Genomic DNA, 20,841 nt, shown 5'->3' on the forward strand with positions numbered 1-20,841 from the left:
AAATACATACAATTATTTAACAGTATTATTTCAAAATAAAATATTTTTCCATTTTTTCTAAAGTTTAATAAACTTTTACACTTCCCCTATATTTTACGATGTGGAGATCTCCACCACAATGATAGAGGCCTTGACCTACATGTGAAAAGTTACTGTAGCTGTAGATGGTGCTTTTGTGCAAGGATTATTACTGAATGAGAGAAGTCAAATGATAACAATATGTATTGTATGGCAGACTAAGAAATTAGCAGAATTAGAAACTGTTGTGAACCACTGTATGGCTTTGCAAGAACGAAAGAGAACATTGAATTGAAACCGATACCTTTCAAATTGCAAATTACGCAGCAAATGTTAAAAGGAACCCATGTGCTCTCAAATATATGCACTTTCCCAGGTGCTTGTTGGACTGTTGAAAAAATAGTAAATCTACCCCTCAATCCCGCAAACAATATATACACTATGATGTTTGTGGCAATGGAGTTAAAATAAGCATGACCACACCCGTCCGAAAAAATTTGTACTTTTACAATGTTTGTTGGATGGGAATTAGAATAGTACGTTTTACCAATTTTGTTAATTCAGTTTGATTAATGATTATGGGGATCAGGTTAGTATAATACTTATCAATTAACAAAGTTCTGTAAGAGAAAACATAGTATATTGTATTAATAATTCTAAGTGCTCAATAGTTTTATAATACTTGTAGAATTAGAGATCGAGTAATAAATTAACATACTTTCAATTTTAAAAGGTATTTATTTTTAAATGTATATTTTAAATAATTTAAGAAATGTTTTTTTTTTTAATGTTTACTTTTCTTTTTTAATAAAATCAGGATATAAGTATTAAATGTATTTAAATGCGTTTTAAATATTTTTCTAATTTTTTGGATAGTTAATTTTGACATTTTAGTAACTTCAGACTGCCAAAAAGAAGCTAACTTCAGTATCACAGACGTTGCTTTCACTGATGTGTTCATTTTTGTTCTGATCTGCTTTGAAGAAGCGAGAACATCGAAATTTTGAAAGTGTGCTGCACCGTGAAACACAGTCAAGCACACAACTATTGTAGGACACGCCAGCCCGCTTCCTGATTACTTGGCACAGCTGTTGGGCGAGTCTGAAATAAAGAGGCGGGCCTAACAAGATGATATCAAAGATAATAAAAACACGGTGCTTCGAAAGCAAGAACAATGCGCCAGCACGGCAAGGTATCATAGAAATAGACAAAGGCCGGTCACCCGCCCCGGACGCAACCATGGGAATAAAAATAACAAGCTCTTTTTCTAACGCAACCCATTTGACAGTAAGTCCGCTGTCTATTTTCTTGATCAACAGAGGTGGGCGGAAGATTGTGTGATCTCATTCTCTAGCATAGAGCCACCGCCTGGCAGAGGTGTCTTCGCGGTGCCTGAGTGGAATATCAGGGTATAGAGGCGTCGTCTGTGCTTGCATTGTCTTTAACGCAGCTGTCAGGCCAGGGCACGCGCGCCTGCGTACGGCCAGCTGTGGGTGCGGTGTCTGTTGGGTCCTCGCCCACCGGGTGATGTCACTGCCCCAACCCGCAGTGTAAGATGGCGGCCGCGGTGGAGAAGCGGCTGCTGGATGGAGAAATCGAGGAGGATGAGGGGCAGAACTTGTGGTGAGAGTCAGAGATTAGAATGGTGTAGCAATGGGATGACAGTAGGCAATGGTGGAAGGGTGTCTTATAATGAGAAAGGAGGTGACATTAAGGGACGCCGAAGGGATTGGAAGCGGAGAGGCAAGAAAAGGATGGAGGAGGAAGATACTGGATGGAAGAACGAAGGAGGGATGGAGATGGGCAGAATAGGAGTCTGGTAGAAACTACTGTCGGTACACGAGACTTGAGTATCCAATACCACATACCCATCTCGCAGTACAAATGAACGGCCCATAGAACATCCCTGTACAGAACAACACACACAGCTGACTACACATTCCGAAAGAAGCGAGTGAATCGGCAGGACATTGAAGAGAGACCAGACAGGCCCAGACTGCACCCACTTCAAACTGGATATGTTTGTCTCAGACAGAGCACAGATCCCATGTGAGAAGAAATATTTTTATACTAGGGCCATCACTGATTTCCAAGCAACATGACTAACCCGGGAGCATCGGGACATGCCCGATAGCTCATATTCTGACATGACCTCTCTGTCAAAAATGACAGGAGTGGGCAGAGCTTTAAATTGGATGAAAAAGATTGGTAACTGGGGTGGTTGTCTCTAGAAAGGGCTCTTCTAAAAAGTCGAACTACAAATCTGTTCCAAGACTTGTAAGCTATTTAATTTGGGCGTGGCTTAACATGTGTAAACTAAAACCTTTGCTTCGCACGTGCCACCTGATCAGCATTTATTTGTATGCATTTCTGTGAGTTTTCTGTTATTCCATTCAGACATGTCACACAACAAGAAGTCAAGCTAACAAGCCAGGACTATTGGCTTTGCCAGTGCATATTAAATGTAGCAAATACAATAATAAAGACTTTGTTGTGAGTAATTGGACTTGGGAAAAGTTTCCGTTCTGAAAATATGACACTGATTTAAACATAACTGAGATCTGCGGAACGAGAAGTGACCTTCGGAGTGTCTCCAACACTCTTATTTTCCCATTCACACCAATCTTTTCTGCATTCTCGATCTTAGACCCTCATCCCTTTATTTCTCCACATTTCTGATATCCTCCATCTGATTATCTCACGTTTTCCCACGATTGCAATTGGCAAATGTGTGTCTATCGTTCTGTGCGCTCAACCAAGAGGCCAAGGATTGGATGTGCATGTAGTCTTTATGACCCTTTGCCGAGCACTGTGATAAAATCGCTCAGCGTTTAGTCTCAACGTCACAGCTTTAAATAGTGAGTTGCCATAAACGCCTACCCCCCACATGCTGAGCTAGCTAAGACACCTGAAGGCGACTGAGCTCATACTGTGCACTGTACAAGAGACATGCATGACAAATCTACAGAAACACATCTTGGGGAAAAAACAAATAGTCTTAAGGAATGTAAGATGATGTGAAATGTGAATAGAAATTACGTGGCTGACATGGACTACCTTTGGGTTTTTAGTCATTTTGAGAAATCGATCAACGTAATTGTGAGTGTAGTTAAAAACGTGAATACAGAGTTTGACTGTAACCCTTTTAAGTTTGTTTTTTAATTATTGATCTGAGACCACGCAGGACCCCCCCCCCCCCCCCTATTTAAACCACTGCGACTGGCCAACAGCAGAGCCTGTAGAACAAGAAATTGGCAGTGTATATACAAGACTACTGAAAAATGGAGAACTAGGTCGGAGTACATTCCGTTTGAGAGAACCAAACACCCCATAGAGTACACCCTATGTGAACGAAAAGGTGAATCTGGAGCGCCCCTTGTTTGAGAAGATACATTCCCAATAGTGCAAGGGAAATAGCGTTTACAACGCTGCTATTACCACGCAGGTAGGTAACAACGCGGTCGTTATAACGACTGCGCTAGTACCACGCGTGGCTTTACATCGCAAGTCGTTTCTATGACTTGCGCTAGGTGGCGTGCAACACCAGTGAATGTGTTGGATTTTAAATCAAACACCTTCCCTGCTGTTGCGCTAAGTGGAGTAGGAATAGTAATTTATACTATTCCTAAGTCCAGCGCGCCACCAAGCGCAAGTCGTAGAAACGACTTGCGATGTAAAGCCACGCGTGGTAAAAACACGGTTTTGTAACAAACGCGTTGTAACCTACTGCGTGGTAATAGCATGCATTGTAACGTGCTATATTCCTAATCCCCGCCCTCTAAGGAGGACCCTCCGTAAAGTTAAAAATAGACATTTATGCGACAGAGGTCTCTTGATTAATTTGGGCATGATTGATTCTGAGTAAATTCTATATGTGATGAGCAAATTAAAGTTGATCTGTCCCATGCCTTATTTAATGGGAGAGGAGTACTGCACGCCCCGCACCAAATCACTTGATTATAAAGTTTGCATAACTAGCATGAATTGGAGTCCACTTTACATAAATACATGTGTTTTTTTACTTCGCATGCAAAAAGGTAAAGTATCACATTTCCCTAGACAAGATGATGACTATATAACCCTCCACTTGGGAGCCTAACGTTTGTTGCTGTGCAATTGCACATTTTATGTTTCGGATTGAGAGAATTTTTCTGGGAATTCAAAACAAGAAGTATGTGGCAGGGTACGTTGCAGGACAACAAAGTTTAAGAAACAGGTCGGTATTTCTTGAATCTGAGCATGCTGAGATTTGCGTAGAGGTAAAAGTATTGATATTTTTGTGCAAGTAGGAAAAAGTTACTGAGAATTTTATTTTAAATTTACAATTTTATTATGATGTAACCCATTCAATAAAGTTGTTAGATTTAGATATCCCCAAAATATATGTAGCATAGAATATGACACGACACAATATATCCAGTACAAACCAACATAGTTATACTTGCAGTGATCTTTGCATATCTTTAAATGTTAACCACCAAATTTACCTAGAAAGTTCTAGAAAAGGTGACCGGAAACCTGCACATGCATTCCCAACCTCTCTCAATTTTAAAATTAATTTTTACATGTTTACTCAAATCTGCTTGGCAAAAGTTTGTTCAAGGCAGATTGATTCTTCTAATGTTGAAGGATCAGTCCGCACACTCACTAGACTACTGAGAATGTTCGCTTGACCTCAAATGATTTAGATGGGGAATTTCATCAGCTATTAAAAGGTAATGTGTATTGGGCCCTGAGAGTTTTATGCAGAGGAAAAAGAGAATCCAATTGGTGCAGTCCACAGCAAGTTAGTTGTCAGATGTATAACAGTATCTCATCCGGAGCTCCAGGCTCTTTCCTGTTTTCTACCACCTAGAAGCAGTAAAGTGCAGCTAAAAAATAAATACAGTAGTACTACCTCCTCGGAGCTCTGCCCTTTTCGGTATCCTGCTTTGCTTGTAGATAAGTTCCAGCCAAGTGGCATCAGTAGAACACGACGGTTATATATTTTGTATTTGTTTGCTAATGTATGTAAAAGCGATTTTGAACAAAAGAACGATGTTTTATTCTGGTCGTCTAAGGATCATTTTCCACTCTTAATGCAGAATTAACACTAAGATTAACTTTTATCTTGCCACTTTATCTATCTATAAACGTAAGGCGTTTGGCTAGTTGTAGAAAGTTATTTTGTCACAAACACACAATAAAATTGACCCGGCACTGTTTAGCTGCTGCCATTTATCTATCTTTGTTTCAGTGCTAATACTTTTTTTTAAATGTCATATTTGATGCATACGTTTATGTTTGTTATGTTTGCTCTGATTGCAAGCCTCAGGCATTAAAGGATTTGTGTTGTTCCTGCAGGTCTTCAATTCTGAGTGAAGTTTCTACCAGGTCCAGGTCTAAGCTTCCATCTGGGAAAAATATTTTAGTGTTTGGTAAGTAGAGATTCGAGCCCTGGCTGTACCTTCTGTTTATATACTCTCGTTTATTCTCACAATATGTTTGTGCACTCAGGTCAAACTAACTTTCCCAAAAAGTTGCATCAATTGTCAGAGATGCTGGAAGGGGCTTACTAATCATCTAACGAAGTCCACAGTAAGATGAAACTGTATACCTCAGAGTTCTGTGTGTTGACCTCTTACCACGCCCGGAAGCTAACAAAACAGGCACGGCATTTATAGGTTTGGGCTTTTTATTGGCAAAAATGGTGATCACAGATTCACAGTGCCCTGGAAATCCACCACAGCAACCCCCCTGAATAAATTTTGGGAATACGCCGAGAGTATTGCTCTTCATAGGGAAGAAAAAAACCTGAGGCCTCTATAGGTGACCACTAACACGCGGTATGAAGTGTTCCTTTCGTTTACATCAGAACGAAGGATGAACAGCATACCGACAAGCCCAGACAGTATACATCCTGTGGTAATTAAACAGTCTCCCTGAACGCATACTCGAGTTTATACTCTGGGACTAGATACAGATTGGCTGCAAACAGGAGTTTGGTTAACCATATGGTCACTGCACACTGCAGCGAGAGCTGCAGCACTCTACCCACACTTTCCTTCTCTTTTCCTGGCTAGAACACCTTAAAAACCCTTCCTGTGAGACAACTAATGAACCGTGACAGAAGGCTTCTGTTTTGATTACTTTCTGGTATTAGATACTTTATCTAGCTTTGTTAGATATTCACAAACAAATCTAGCATTGCCACTGGCTTGTAATGTTTGGCAGTAGACGAATTTGATTTAACCTAATTTGCATGCACTTGACATGTAACATAAAAAGCAACGCAGTAGTCCCCCCCCCCCCCCCCCTCTCCGGGTAAGTTGGACAACGTCTAATCCTGTATAATAAATGTAAAACGATAATATAACCAGATTTTTTCCGTACTTCTAAATGCAAGTAAAGCTGCTTTCTTGCAGGTGAGGATGGCTCCGGTAAGACAACTCTTATGGCGAAACTGCAGGGAGCAGAGCATAACAAGAAAGGAAGGGCCCTCGAGTACCTCTATCTTAGTGTCCACGATGAAGACATTGATGGTAAAGTTAACATTTTGTGTTCAGTTTTCTGTTCTTGTTGACATGCGATTGTTTGCAGATTTCATATATTGAGTTCACTTTTTTTCATTGGTTTGCGAGCACTGCATTATAAAACTTGAATTCTGCATGACAGCTTCTCTTATGTTAGCTGTCACATTATCACTCATATGTGCCTACCGTGCTAGTGCAATAAATCTGCTTCTCCAGGGTTTACTTTCTCGTTGGTTGGTGTTTTTATGATGATAGTTCTGCTCAACCTTGTAAAAATGTTATGTTCCTACCTAATTTTTGTTGCAAATCTTTGCTTTCCTTGGATGAAATCTTTCGAGCGGCATTGAATCCCCAAATGCGAGCTGAATTTGTACTAAAAAGAGAGCATAGAAACTGTACTTTGGGTACAAGTGGATGTGTTTATTTTTATTTCTTTATAATGTTGCGGCTCTGAATGAAAAGTACCCTATTAGTTTTCTGTATTACAAGGAATGGCATATAATGTAATATTGTCTCATGGGTGTCTCTTTCACAGCATTGCTGGATAACTGAGTTACCATTTTGCATAATACCTTCTACTTTTTAAAGTTGTTAACTTCACTGGAAAAGGATCAGAGTAGAAAATCTAATAAGCTAAATGTTGGCATGTGCTGGGTGGTTTGTTTGATTTCACTGTTGGTACCTTTTTGCAATTTTTAAGATACAGTAGTTCTGTGTGTGGTTTTGTGGGTTATTTGTAATGCAGGTTTCAATATTTGTTTACATTGTTTTATTTACAAGTTTTCATCATATGGAGCATGGGATCTGCTCTTTAGATTTGAGCACATTTGACATATTCTAATGATTCTTTTGTGTAGAAATGATAGATGCTCTTCCAATAACATCTTGCATATATTTTTTGAAGGATTGGCTTATTTTGTATAGTGACTTAAAGCCACTTTTGAATTGCTGGCTTCTTTTTCGGTCTGCAAGGGGTATTCACCCTCCTCTCAAAGTAGTCCTCCTTTTTGGCTAAGACAATAAGTCCCGACACCCCCATCATTGTTTGTAAATGTTAACTCGGACATTTAATGTAAGTGCTATTGAGGGTTGTCCTAATGAGTTCTTTTGGTTTCGTATTTTGTAGCATCAGCAAAGAAGTTTCCTCCTTTTTGTCTGATATTTTTATTTTTAGGTCTTGCCTCCTAGACAGTGCAAGCTAACAGTGGGCTTGTAGCCCATCTATTCTTTTTCATTTATTGGCTTTGTCACTCATTTGCTTGCTTCTTTGTTTGCTTGCCTTCCTTTTCTTGTCCTTCCCCGGGACGTAGCCTCTTTTTCATCCTTTCCATTTGCTGACTTCTATCCTTCCACTACCAACTTTTAGGGAACTTCTTCTTTTTTATTTTTGATTAAGCAGTCCATAAGCGTGCATGTGTTTTCTAGCGCTTTCTCTTGTGTGCTTTTTTCTCCTGTGTCAAATACCTGTTGAATTTGCTCCATGTTGCTCTCTTGTGAGCTACTTGCTTTCTCTGTCTTTTCCACCATCAAAATCCCCTGTGCTCCATATTGCTCTCTCCCCTTATCTCATGCCCTCCGTTGTTGTTCTCTTGCTCGTGTACTGCATTTCTCCTGCTCCCCCCTTCCACCCAGATTTATTTTTATTTGATCCCTGGTCCATTTCCTGTTGCCTCCTCTCAAGCTCCATATCTTTTTTTGTTTTTTGTTGTGTTTGTTAAAACATTTTTTTTTGGATTTAAAATTGATTTAAAATGTTTGCAGGACAGGCAGCAAATTTCTGCTTCCTATCCACTGGCTAAAGTGCTTTTTTATTTTTATTATAACATTACCAATTTTTCTTGGATGGATGTATTAAAAATGAAGCATTTGCAATGCAATAGGTCTCTTATTAGCGAATGTCTGAGCTATTGGCTTAGCAAATGTTAATGTTTGTTATCTTTTCATTTTTGTCCAAAAATATACTACCAGAAGCATAAGTAATAAATGAAAAGGTATGACGCAACGAAAGGGTACCGTACCATAGGCTGTTACCAGGTGTCCCTGTAGAGCTGCAAAGACACCTTTATAGCCTTATGAGGTACTGCACCCTTAATGCAGTTATAAAGAGAAATATTGCAGTAAAGGCTGCAGTACCTTATGTGGCTAATAGAGGTCCCTTTACATCCCCACAGATACAGATACCCTGCCAGCATGCGCTTTTAGAAAGGGAAGAGAGACTTTTACATTTAGTGACGAACGATGAAAATGATTCTGCAGCTGCATGGCGTGACCACAAAAATGTTTAGGAAACCAGATGTGTGGCGTTTGTGAAGAGGGCGCGGTGCTGCTTTATAAAAAGCTGCATGGGCTTCATAAACCTGCAGCTGCATGGTGGGAAAAAAATGTTTTGTAAGGCAGATGCATGGCATTGGTGAAGCGTGTGCAGTGCTGCTGTTAAAGAGAGGCGTGTGGGCTCCAGAAACCTGCTGCTCCATGGTAGGAGCAAATAAAGGGATATTAAACAAGACGCGGGTGCAGTGCTGTTGTAATGATAGCCGTGTGAGCTTCACAAAGGTACAGCTCATTGGTGGAAATAATAAATACAAATTAAATCAGACACGTGGCGTCGGTGAAGCAGTGCTGTTTTAAAAAAAGCCGCGTGGGAATCCTACCGGATACTCAAAAATATAAAATGAAGGAGATCGGACATGTGGCGTTGGTGAAGCGGACCTGGTGCTCCTGTTAAAGAGCCGTGTGGGCTCCAGAAACCTACAGCTCTGTTAGGATCAAAAAAATTGATAGTAAATCAGACTTGTGGCGTCAGTGAGTCGAGCGCAGTGACTCTTTTAAAAAAGCCGCATGGGGACGTGGTTGGAAAGGCACAAAAAATATGAAGCCGATTGACAGGAAAACCAGCAAGTCATTAACAAAACGTGCTAACACACAGTAAATAAAAAATACCGAGTACGTTTACATGTAACAGTGGCAGTCCTTATGGGAGGTTACAATAGTAGTAAGGGAAGGCCTAAAGAGGGGCAAGGTGGGACTAGAAAATAAATAAACCAATGAAATTCCAACAATTTCAAAAGATACTAAAAAGACCTAATAAATGACACGGGCGGAAAACAGGTGGAGCCCAATACCCATATCCTGAATACAGCATGTCTTGAAGAGACAGCGCAAGCACTGCCTAGGCGAAACCTAAAATGGGGGTCCCTGCCTTATTTCATAAGTGCGAATGCGTATTGATACTTTCTTGCTGACGCATGCACATTCATACGTCCTCATTCATGCTCTTGCCTATGAAGTGATGTGTCCATCGGCTGTGTCCTTAAACTTTTTTTTTCGTTTTTATATTGTGGCCTATGCTGTACAGCATCGGAAACACATTTTCTTTGCCAATTCTGCACAGCATTGGCAAAGCTAATAAATCCTACAGGCACGAGCTATTGGCTTTGCCAGTGCTTGTTCATATTTTTTCTAGGATTAAAAGAGGGGATTTTATTTTTTTCTTGGTTGCAAGATTAATTTCCAAAGTAAAAAAATAATGCTAGTGTATAGTTAGTTAACAGTAAATGTTTCTAATGTGGGGAGTAAGGATAGTTAGGACTGATTCAAAATTTAATTAGTTGGAATATATAGAGATGACAAGGTTAGTACTGTAGGCATCAAACCTGTTGATGCTCATTAAGGATTTTGCCTTATTGGCCATTTTAAGACTACTCCAGTACTGGATTAGGATCTGGTTTACCATTGAATTAGAGCATCACAGGGAGACCATTTGCAAAGTCCTAAGGCATCCGGGTTGGGAGCGATTGGGTTGGTTATATACGTCTGTGTACTCCCCTAGGTTTCTCATTCTTGTGGGCAACTTCAAGGAAAATCACCCCAGGATCGTTCTATTTTGTCACTCATGCCTATTAAGAATAGCCATTAAGAAAGCAGCAGCACAACTGAGCTTTGGGTAGGTTAACAACTTCTTTTTTAACATAATAAAGCGTTCCAGCCTTTTAATGCTATCTAGGCGGTTATGAACCGGTGCTGGCTAGTTATATTTATTTATTTGAAAAGTTATATAAAGCGCGAACATGACCCTTGCGGGTATCGGAGCGCTGTACACCGAGGCAGAAGCATGCATGAACTCGAAACAGTTGAGGTCAACGTTGTAAAACAACAAGGAGTAAACAATCAAAATCAGATACCGGGTAGAAGGCCCTACTAGTTCAGTTTCTCATATAGTGCAATGTATTTCTTGTAACATTCAGTAAAACAATCATAGAGTGGTTCGTCACAGCATAGTGGAGTAAATGACAAATCTGTAATCGGCCCAAGAAGTATTCTTCTATTATAGTTCCCGAAGGGCCCTAGAGTAAAATAACAGTTTAACATCCAATCAAAAATAAATAGCGAAAGATACGTTGGGATAAATGTAAAATCTGTCAACAAGGGGACTAGAGAAAGAGTACATGAAGATGCAGTTAATGTCCACTCAGGAAAAGCCATTTGGCCTGTTTCTTGAAATAGGCAGTGGAGGGATTGGTTCTCATCTTCGTAGGAAGAGCGTTCCAAATTCTAGGCGCAAGGCCGGAGAAGGCACGTTCGTACGTACTTTTCTTTTTGAATTTAGGAGGTTTCAAGAGTAGTGTTTAGGTATAGATATCTTGCCCACTATACAGGAAGCCCCAGAAGAAAATGGCCACAAATAATGAAACACAAGAGCTCTAGGATGCTCTACGCTTAAGCAAAGCGAGTGCATACAGGATTTTATATTGATTGCATCTCTCCTCTTGCTGTCCGCTTCAAGCATTCATTAGCATTCAGTTAAATCTATGCCATAACTGGTTCTTGTAAATAACAATCACTTTTGTTTAATGTCTTAACTTTGTATAAATTATTTTATTCACTATTAGTTTGATTTTATGGGTTAGTACCCAAAATAAACAACGTTTTTTATTTGATTTGAATTAACCGTGCTATTGGATCCAATATATTTTAGTTCTCCGATAACTTCTTTTCCCATCTCTCTTCTAACCTAAGAAATTGGTATCCCATTTTGATGTATCACTGTGTAATATAGATGGTCAGGAAAATGATAGGTGCAACGAGTATGCCTCCCCTTTTGTTTACCTTGTAATCTTAGAAGTTTCCTTCCCAAAGCCCTGTTTAAAGCTACTTTTATGAAGACTGTGCTGGCCCACTTTACATATATTGAAGTATGGCTAATCATTTCCAGAAACATATAACTCACGTGATGGATGACACTGGTGTAAAACATGCTCATGCTCTCTAGCTAATCTGTGAGAAACGAAGGGTTAGTTCCGTTTGATGCCAAGGCTTGAGCACCTGTGCTATGCTGGGTCATCACCATTGCTCACAAGCAGCTTTGTTTTTGATTGAAGTGATACTGGCCATGAAAGAATCATAGAATCACTCTGTCTTGGGGTACACTTTACAGATTTGCATTGGATCAACTCACTGAAAACAAGTGAGGTGAATTGACCATTACAAATATAGACATTAAGTGTTTTTCTCTTAAAGATTTAATTTTCTGTGTCATGAGCTTGGCAAGATAGTCGACCTTGTTCAGGTTTTGTTTTGCCCTTCTATGGTAGCAGTGTGCCAGGCTCATTTAAGAGCACTGCTTAACAGAGATGGCATGTGGTCAATTGAAAGAGTTATGAACATTCATGATCATAGCACATCCATTTGAAATGTGATATCCTTTGTACAATTAGGCTGAACTAGGTTCAACTGTGTTTGTGTTGCGAGGAAATAGTCAAGTGTCCGCACTTATCAATTAATGATTTTCAGTTAAATGTGCGGCCCAGGCCTTGGGTACAAGACATGAGCGAGGATCACCTAACTCTGCTGGTCGTGTTGACAAAACATTAGAGATGTATGCAAACAATGGAGAAAAAAAGCAGCTCAGTATTCCACATAAGTTGTGGTTTAATATTTTTAGTTAAATGTTTATGAATAGTCAATTATTTCAGTATTTGTAGGCTTATTGATAAATATTCTGTACTGCATGGTGGATGAAAGAATGCACCCTTAATTTTATATTTCTCAGTGAATGTTTGTAATTTTGCCAGTGTGAATTTTACACCAGAGTTGAGGTCAGTGTATTGATACAAACATTGTAATTAGATTAGGAGACGCACTCAGTTCCTGGATTGTCTTTTCAGAGCATGCCAAGCAGGTAGTTTAAAATTGTTTGTAAAAATGTGTGAAAGTAAATTTTCAGAGGAGCACCACATTTGCATCATTGCAAAGAGTCAAACCTATTTTAAATTATTTCATAAAAAATGTAAATCTTCTCTTTATTTTATTTTGTTTAAAATGCTTCACCTGTCCACAGCAATACAAATGGACTTCTTCAGGGCACAACAGTAGTAGGAAATTCAAATGAATAATCCCTTCTCACAACATCAGCGCACTATTCATATATGGTTCAACTGCCATTACAGATGTAACTCTTTCTGAAATGTTTTGCCACAGAGTCACCAAAATAGAATCCTCCTTATTCATATGCATCCTTTATTCTGATTTAACCATGTGGAAGAAATTGGCTAATCTACCCATAACAAAGCACTGTAATTGATGCTGAGTAGGGAAATTGATCCTACTCCTCTTGGCCTTCACGCCTAAAGAACTGAGAGAAATAGTTTTTAAAAAAAATGTGTTTATTAGAATATTAATAGGTGAGATCTATTGGCTTTGCCAATGCTTGTTGACTTTTAGGGAAGTCCATGTTTAAGCAGTAATAACTTTTTCCATTATGTTCCACATGTTTGGAATTGTAAAGTTATGCATGGTATGTGATTTACTCCAGAAACTACAGGATAAACTGCTCGGAGCCCGAGCCAGTGAATAAGTGTAATTAATCTAAACCTTATGGCCGGGCCAAACTTCAACAATTTGACTCTCTTATTAGCCCTCTCTGCGGCATTTGACATGACCTCTCATGAGATCCTGCTTCATTGTCTCTCCCAGATTGGAGTAGAGGGGAAAGCCTTTTCCTGGCAGAGATCATTTTTGGAAAATGGGGAACAGACAGTTTGGCTTAAGCCGTACGATTCCAATGTCACAATACTTAAGTATGGAGTGGCTCAGGGTACAGCCCTGAGCTCCACACTTTTTAATATTTATCTGACACCATTAACATATCTTAAAGATTCTTTTGGCATCAGTATCATCTCATATGTGGATGACACACAACTACTACTGATCCACAATAAGGAGCCTGAAAAATATACCAACTTTTCTGCCTATGTTTCAGCTGTGATTAGATGGTTGAGAGCTAATGCCCTACAGTGCAACCCTGACAAAACAGAAGTCCTTCTATTTGGAAACAACCCTCTACTAGGCTGGTCCTCTGCTTGAATGGCTGAAGGCGCCTCACCTCCCCTTACCACTGAATTAGCCAAGAACTTGGGAGTTCTTATATACCCTACATTTTGGAATATAGAAACAAAAAAACTACCACATTCAAAGCCTCTTGCTGGATTCTCAGAATGGTAAAGACATTTTTAAAATTTCTATCCTAGGACGCCCAAAAAACCGTGCTCCAAGCACTGATTCTGTCGAGACTGGACTATACTAATGTCCTGTACCTTGGTTTACCAGACTACCTGTCAGAAAAACGTAAAAAGGTACAGAACATGGCCATACGTCTCCTGTTTAACCTGCCTGACTGCAGTTCATTATCTCACTACCGCTACCAGCTACACTGACTGCCTGTGAAGAAGAGGGTTATCTTTAAAAGACTGACAGCAGGGGGCGTGGCCAAGATGGCGGGGTGAGCGGACGCCTACTCCCGTAGCTCCTCCGGCCCGGCCAAGCTTGAGCCCTCTTCTTATGCTTTTCTCCCCCCGCTGAGGCTCGGCGTGGGAGAGGAGCGTGGCGGAGCACCAGGGGCGCACGTTGTTGCCGTTTTGGTTCGGATCGCCTCGGGGGAAGCCCCCCAAAAGTCCGATCGAGTTCAAGGAGCGACGGAGGGCCTGAGGGGCGGAGCGCATTGGAGTGCTGTCCGGGCGCCTCGGCTGGGCCTGGTGCTGAAAGTTGCGATCTGGAGGGAATCTGGCTCGACGGAGGTTGAAGGAGCCTTGCAGGAGGGGACCCGACGGTGCGGAAGGATTAGGACGGGTGCCTTGGCACTCGGACTGGTGTCGGCGACACTTCGCACTGCGGGGGCCCCTAACCCTTAGCCGAGGTACGACGGACTCTCTGATGGAGTCGGACCACCTGGGCCCCTGTGTGTGACAGACTGAAGCCGGCGGTGGAACCTATTTGACTGTTGTGCGTTTTGGGAGCCCCGGTGGTGCCGCCGGGCCTGGTCGTTCTGCCCTGCTCCGCCCTGCCGCCATCTTGTCCCCGAGGGAGCAGTGGTGGTGGCCTTCGCCGGAGCCCTTGCTGCTGGATGTATGTGACCCCCGCTGCTGCTGGGCTGACTTTCTGGGGGATGTGCTGATGAGACCCCCCCACTGTGGCTCCCGTTGCTGCCTCGAATGGGCTCCTGCGGCTGACGGTGACCGGGCTGGGCCGCCATTTTGTCACCTGTGACGCAGCGACTCTGCCTGTGGGGGGGACACCCACGTCGAGCGCTTGCCAGCGGCTGGGCATCCCTGGGGCGGCTGGACCTGTGCCCGACCGCGGTGCTGGCGATGTCTGGAAGAGGCGGCCCGAAGAAGGGGGACCGCACCCTGCCGGACATGCTTGGCAGGGCCCAGCAACTGCGGGACAGAACACAGCCCTCGCCGGGGTCCTCCCGGGCCCCGGCGGATGTGACTGGGGGGGAGCCACCCGTCACGAGGACCTTTATGGAGGAACTGTTTAGCTCCCTCAGGGAGGACTTCCAGACACTGAAGCGGGAGGTGGCCAGCGAGGTCCGGGAAGTGCGCAGGGAAGTGGAGGGCCTTGGCGAGCGAGTTGACACGGTGGAGACGGAGGCCCACCACCGAGCGGAGGAGATAGTCCATCTTCAACAGGACGTTCTCCGCCTCCGGGAGCAGTGCGTGGAGCTCCAGGCCCATTCTGAGGACCTTGAGAACAGATCACGGAGGAACAACATTCGAGTGCGTGGTGTGCCGACTGCGGATGAGGGGTCCGATCTGGGGGGCTACCTGCGGGCCCTGTTCCGAGAGATCCTGGGGGAAGCTGCGGACTTCCCCATCAGCATTGATAGGGCGCATAGGGTCGGCCGGCAGCGCCAGTCATCGGCACCTCCGCCGGACATTCTGGCCTTCCTGCCCGACTTCCCACTGAAGGAACGCATCATGGCTGAGGCCCGCAGGAAACAGCCCCTGACTTTCCGGGATCGGCCGGTGGCGCTTTACCAGGACCTCTCCGCCATCACGCTGCAGAAACGCAGGTCCTTTAGGATTGCCACTGACTTTTTGCGTGAACACGAGACGCCGTACTCTTGGGGTCATCTCTTCCGCCTGATCTTTCGGTGGAACGGGGTGCTACACCAGCTACGCTCCTTGCAAGACATTAGTGGTGTCCTGGGGCTCACGGCGGCGGAGGAGGAAGGAGCTACACCGTCGTGGAGGTCTTCGGAGAGACGGACCCGGCGGAGGTCGACGAGGCGGAGCTCGTCGGCCAGCGCAGGGCGTCCTGACTCCCCTACCATCAGGGCGGACATGGCCGACGCTCTGAGGGCGGCGGCCGGGGACTCGACCGGCTCCTCCGGCGTGGCCTTGACGGCCTAACACTCACTCCGGGGGGAGATGCCTTTAGCTTCTCTACATGCTTGGTACGGGGCGGGGGGGTCGGGGGGGAGCGGATGGAGGTGAGTGGCTGGACGTCCACTTAGTTTCTTTCTACGGACTTGCCCGTCTTGGGGCTTGACTGGGACAATGGGGTGTTTGAGTTTGCGGGTGGCTAGTTGCCAGGGTTGTGTTTTGGGTGGGGGGGGGATTGTTTTGGGGTTGGGGAGGTCCCGTCCGATGTTGTCCATGCCCACCTTGTTCTGGCTTGTCCTGCGCGGCTGCCCCGCGCGCCCCACCCGCTGATCCCCTGCCCATTGCACGGCGCTCCCGATCCCCGAGAGGAATGTCGGGCCTAAAGGTAGTGACCCTTCACGTTCAGGGTCTGAATAACCCCGTGAAGCGCAGAGCGATCTTATCTTTGCTGGAGGGGACGCAGGCGGACATTTGCCTTTTGCAGGAGACCCACTTATTGCCCCGGGATTGCCATAGGCTGCGCTCTGCTAAGTTCCCTACCCAGTTCTTTTCCTCGGCAGCGAACAAGACGGCGGGGGTAGCCATTCTTCTAGCGAGCTCCTTTCGGGGGGAGGTTTTGTATAAGTGCGCTGAACAGAAGGGGAGGCTTCTTGCGTATCGCATGCGCTTAGGAGGCATAGCGTTTACGGTCGGCTCCGTTTATAGCCCTAACGACCACCAAGAGCGCTTCCTAGATTCCGTGTTGGTGGATGTCACTGCTTCTCCCGACCGCCACGTTATTTTGGGGGGAGACCTTAATATTGTCTTCGATTCTGTGATGGACAGATCGGCGCAGCGCTTCCCGCAGACGGGGGAACTGTCCCAGGCTGTAAAGGCCCGGATTGCGGAAATGGACTTGCACGACCTCTGGCGCTCCATGCACCCCACGGATAGGGACTACTCTTACTTTTCGCACGCACACCGAACCTACTCACGGCTGGACTACCTTCTGGTGAGTGGACCGCTGCGTGCCGCTGCCACGGCGGCGGACATCGGGGTCCTGACCCTGTCTGACCATTCCCCAGTCACCGGCGTTTTCCAGTGGCCGGCGGCCTCCCCCTCTCGGGGGGTGTGGCGCCTCCGGGATACCCTTTTACATAAAAAGTCGGTGGTGCAGCGCATTGGGGAGGTCATACAGGACTACCTCACTCACAATAGCAACACCGACACTTCGCAGGCGACACAGTGGGCGGCATTGAAGGCAGTCCTCCGGGGGGAATTTATCTCTATCTCCGCAGCCGAAAATAGGGAGCGGCAACGGAAGAGGGACGAGCTGACAGCTCAGGTTCGGGAGCTTGAGCAGGTCCACCGCCGTACGGGGGCGCCAAGGGTGTGGAGGCAGTTGAAGGCAGCGAGGAAGCTCCTGTCGGCACTGGATCTTGACAGGGCGGAGTATGCAGCCTTGCGCTTGAAACATGCCTACTACACTGGGGGGGACAAATGTGGCAAGCTCCTAGCACACCGGCTCCGGGTCACGCAACAGCGTAGCGTTGTGAGAGAACTGGTGGACACGGACGGGGGGGTCGTCTCTGGGGACGCCGAGGTAGCGGAATCTTTCCGCGGCTTCTACGAGGCGCTGTATGCTGAAGAGCCCTCCTCGCCACGGGATGCCGAAGGCTATTTGGAGTCGGTGACCCTTCCGGTGCTGGATCCGGTTCAGGCGGACCACCTGGAGCGGGATATCCATGTTGAAGAAGTGATTTCCGCTATCGCGCGGCTGAAGCATGGTAAGGCCCCGGGCCCGGACGGGTACACGTCTCTGTTTTACAAGACTTTCTGCACGGCTGTGGCCCCTGTCCTTACTCGGCTATTTAATTCCTTTTCCGAACCGGGAGCCATCCCACCGGATCTCCTGAGGGCGACGGTCGCGGTAATCCCGAAACCTGGGAAGGACCGGGCCCTCTGCGGTTCGTATCGACCCATCTCGCTTTTAAATGTCGACCTCAAGTTGTACACAGGGATTCTAGCGTCCAGGCTGGGTCCACACCTCCCCGGATTGGTGGAGGCGGACCAGGCTGGCTTCGTACCAGGCAGACAGACGGTTGACAACACCAAGCGGGTGACGCATGTTCTGGAGAAGGCCTCGCGGATCCCGGGGGAGCGGATGTTGCTGTCTGTTGATGCGGAGAAGGCCTTCGACAGAGTTCACTGGCCGTATCTCGAGCTGGTCCTCAAGAAATTGGGAATCGGTGATAAGTTCCGCACCATGGTATTCAATTGTTATAAGCATCCTTCAGCGTCGGTGCGGGTCATCGGGTGTAGCTCCGGTGGATTTGCTATCGAACGCGGCACGCGGCAGGGCTGCCCCCTCTCGCCGCTTTTGTTTGCCCTCTACATGGAGCCGTTTGCTCAGAGGATTCGCAATAATCCGGATGCTACTGGGGTCCGGATGGGCCAGTATGTCCACACTGTCAGTCTCTACGCGGACGATGTCCTGTTGACCTTGGACGACCCTAGGAGGTCGCTGCCTGCTTGCCTCCGGGAACTGGACGCCTTTGCATGTGTGGCCGGTTTCAAAATGAATATGAGCAAGTCGATGGCGTTAGACGTGTCCCTGGCTGCGGATACCAGGAGGGACCTTCAGCGGCTCTTCCCCATGCAGTGGTCCTCGTCCACGGTGCCATACCTGGGGATTCTGCTGGCGCCCACATTGCCGGAGATGGTTACGGCCAATTATGCCTCCCTCAGCAGGAAGATCAAGGAGGAGCTTGGTCGCTGGAGCAAGGGCCTACTGTCCTGGCTGGGGCGAATCGCGGCGGTTAAGATGACGGTGTTGCCCCAGATACTGTATCTTTTTCGGGCCCTACCTCTCCAGCCCCCGGTGGGCTGGATACGTCCGATGCAGGCTGACATCTCCCGCTTTGTCTGGCAGGGCCGCAAGCCCCGAATGAAGAGGGTCCTCTCCACGCTTGCTCCGGAGGCGGGGGGTCTCGGTATTCCGGACCTCCGTAAGTACTTTCAGGCGGCACAGCTGCGATATCTGGTGGAATGGAGCAGGTGGGAGTCCGACAAACACTGGCTCTTTCAAGACCAGGCAGTGGCGGGCCGCACCTTACAAGAGGTTCCATTCTTGCGCCGCGCGCATCGCCCCCCTAATCTTTACGCTTCTTTTGTCACGCGGGTCCCCCTGCGGGTGTGGGATGCAGTCTGTGAGGCTCGGGGCCTCACCACCTTTCCTTCGCCGCTCACGCCCATAGTGGGCAACCCGGATTTCTCCCCAGGGATGGAGCCGGGGGTTTTCTCCCACTGGGTGCAGGCAGGCTGCAGGGCACTCTTCCAGATCTATGGCCCGGAGGGAGTGGTTCCTTTTCAGCAACTCCGCCAGGAGTTCGGCCTGACGGAGCTGGACAGATTGCGCTACATGCAGGTTCGGCATTGGGCCCTCCAGCCCCAGGTGCGTGCCACCGCCGCCCGTCAAATTACACCGTATGAGAGGTGGCTGGCTACTCGGACCTCCGACGCCAAGCTAATTACCGATCTGTACAAGTACCTACAACCCCCGCCGTTTCACTATCACAACCCGGGGAGGGAGCGCTGGCACAGGGAATTGGGTAGGACACTCAGCCACAAGGAATGGGACAAAATTGCGTATCGGGTGCGGCACTCTGCATACCACACGGGCCTTACGGAGACCTTTACTAAGGTGTCCAAATATTGGTACTACACCCCGGAGAGACTGTATGAAATGCATAAACACACTGACAAGGGGTGCTGGCGGGGCTGCGGGCAGGAAGGTACCCTCTCACACATTCTTTGGGATTGCCCAGCGCTGACCGCCTACTGGAAGGAAGTTTTGGACGAGGTGGATAAGCACTTTGGGATAGAGCTGCCGCGCCTCCCGGCGTATGTCCTGCTGGGCCTCCCCAACGACCTAATGTACCCACTGAAGTCCCGCAGGGGTAGGCAGATCGCGATTGCGCTGGGGTCTGCGGTTCAGAACATTCTTATCCACTGGCGCACCGCCACCGTCCCCTCCATCACGGGTTGGTTGCATAGGCTTTGGCATGTGCTGGGGATGGAGAAGCTGTCGCTTACGGTTGCGGGGGAGATAGACCAATTTGAAGAGCTGTGGCAACCCTTTATAGCGCTGCTGTCCACTGAATTCCGGGAGCTCACCTGCCCGAGGTATCTTAGGCTTCTCAGGTTGACGCCGCCGGTGACCCCAGCGGACTAGTTCACATGTGAGACGGGGGCCTCCCGGGGGGAGGGGGGGGTGCGGGGCTTCTTGGTGAGGATTAATCTGGTGCGGGACCATAGGACGGGGGGAGTGGGGTGTTGTTTTTTCGTTACTGGGGGGATGGGGGATGGGGAGGGGGGGATTGTGCTTTGTTGAGTTGCTGCTGGCTTTCATTGCTTAGATTTGGGGTGTCGGATATGCATGCGGGGATTCCACAGATTGCATTTCTAGCCTTTCATTTACTGTGTTTTTCCCCTGGCCCACCGAGCTATCCATTGCCAACCCTCTGGAGTTGCACCCTTTTTCTTTGATTGTATTCTATGTATCCTAACCTCCTATCCCCCTCCCCCTTGGTTTGTTTTGTTTCAATATAAACGTTTTAAACATAAAAGACTGACAGCAGCACCTGCATCCTTTTACAGGACCAGCCCTA

At 46.3% G+C, this 20,841-nt stretch overlaps 1 protein-coding gene across 2 annotated transcripts in view; it reads left to right on the forward strand.

Moving 5' to 3' along the window:
* Positions 1 to 1,316: 1,316 nt before the first annotated feature.
* DYNC1LI2 (dynein cytoplasmic 1 light intermediate chain 2) overlaps positions 1,317 to 20,841 on the forward strand; it is a 225,951-nt gene continuing 206,426 nt past the window's right edge. Inside the window, exons 1-3 of one of the 2 annotated variants that reach the window (XM_085638555.1) lie at positions 1,317 to 1,641; positions 5,362 to 5,435; positions 6,423 to 6,539. In XM_085638555.1, coding sequence (XP_085494681.1) covers positions 1,574 to 1,641; positions 5,362 to 5,435; positions 6,423 to 6,539 — 259 coding nt within the window. In that variant the 5' untranslated portion in view covers positions 1,317 to 1,573. The remainder of the gene's footprint in view (positions 1,642 to 5,361; positions 5,436 to 6,422; positions 6,540 to 20,841) is intronic. The other variant, XM_085638556.1, reaches the window with a different exon arrangement.

This window comes from Triturus cristatus, chromosome 12 (assembly GCF_964204655.1).
Source record: "Triturus cristatus chromosome 12, aTriCri1.1, whole genome shotgun sequence".
Classification (NCBI taxonomy): Eukaryota; Metazoa; Chordata; class Amphibia; order Caudata; family Salamandridae; genus Triturus; species Triturus cristatus.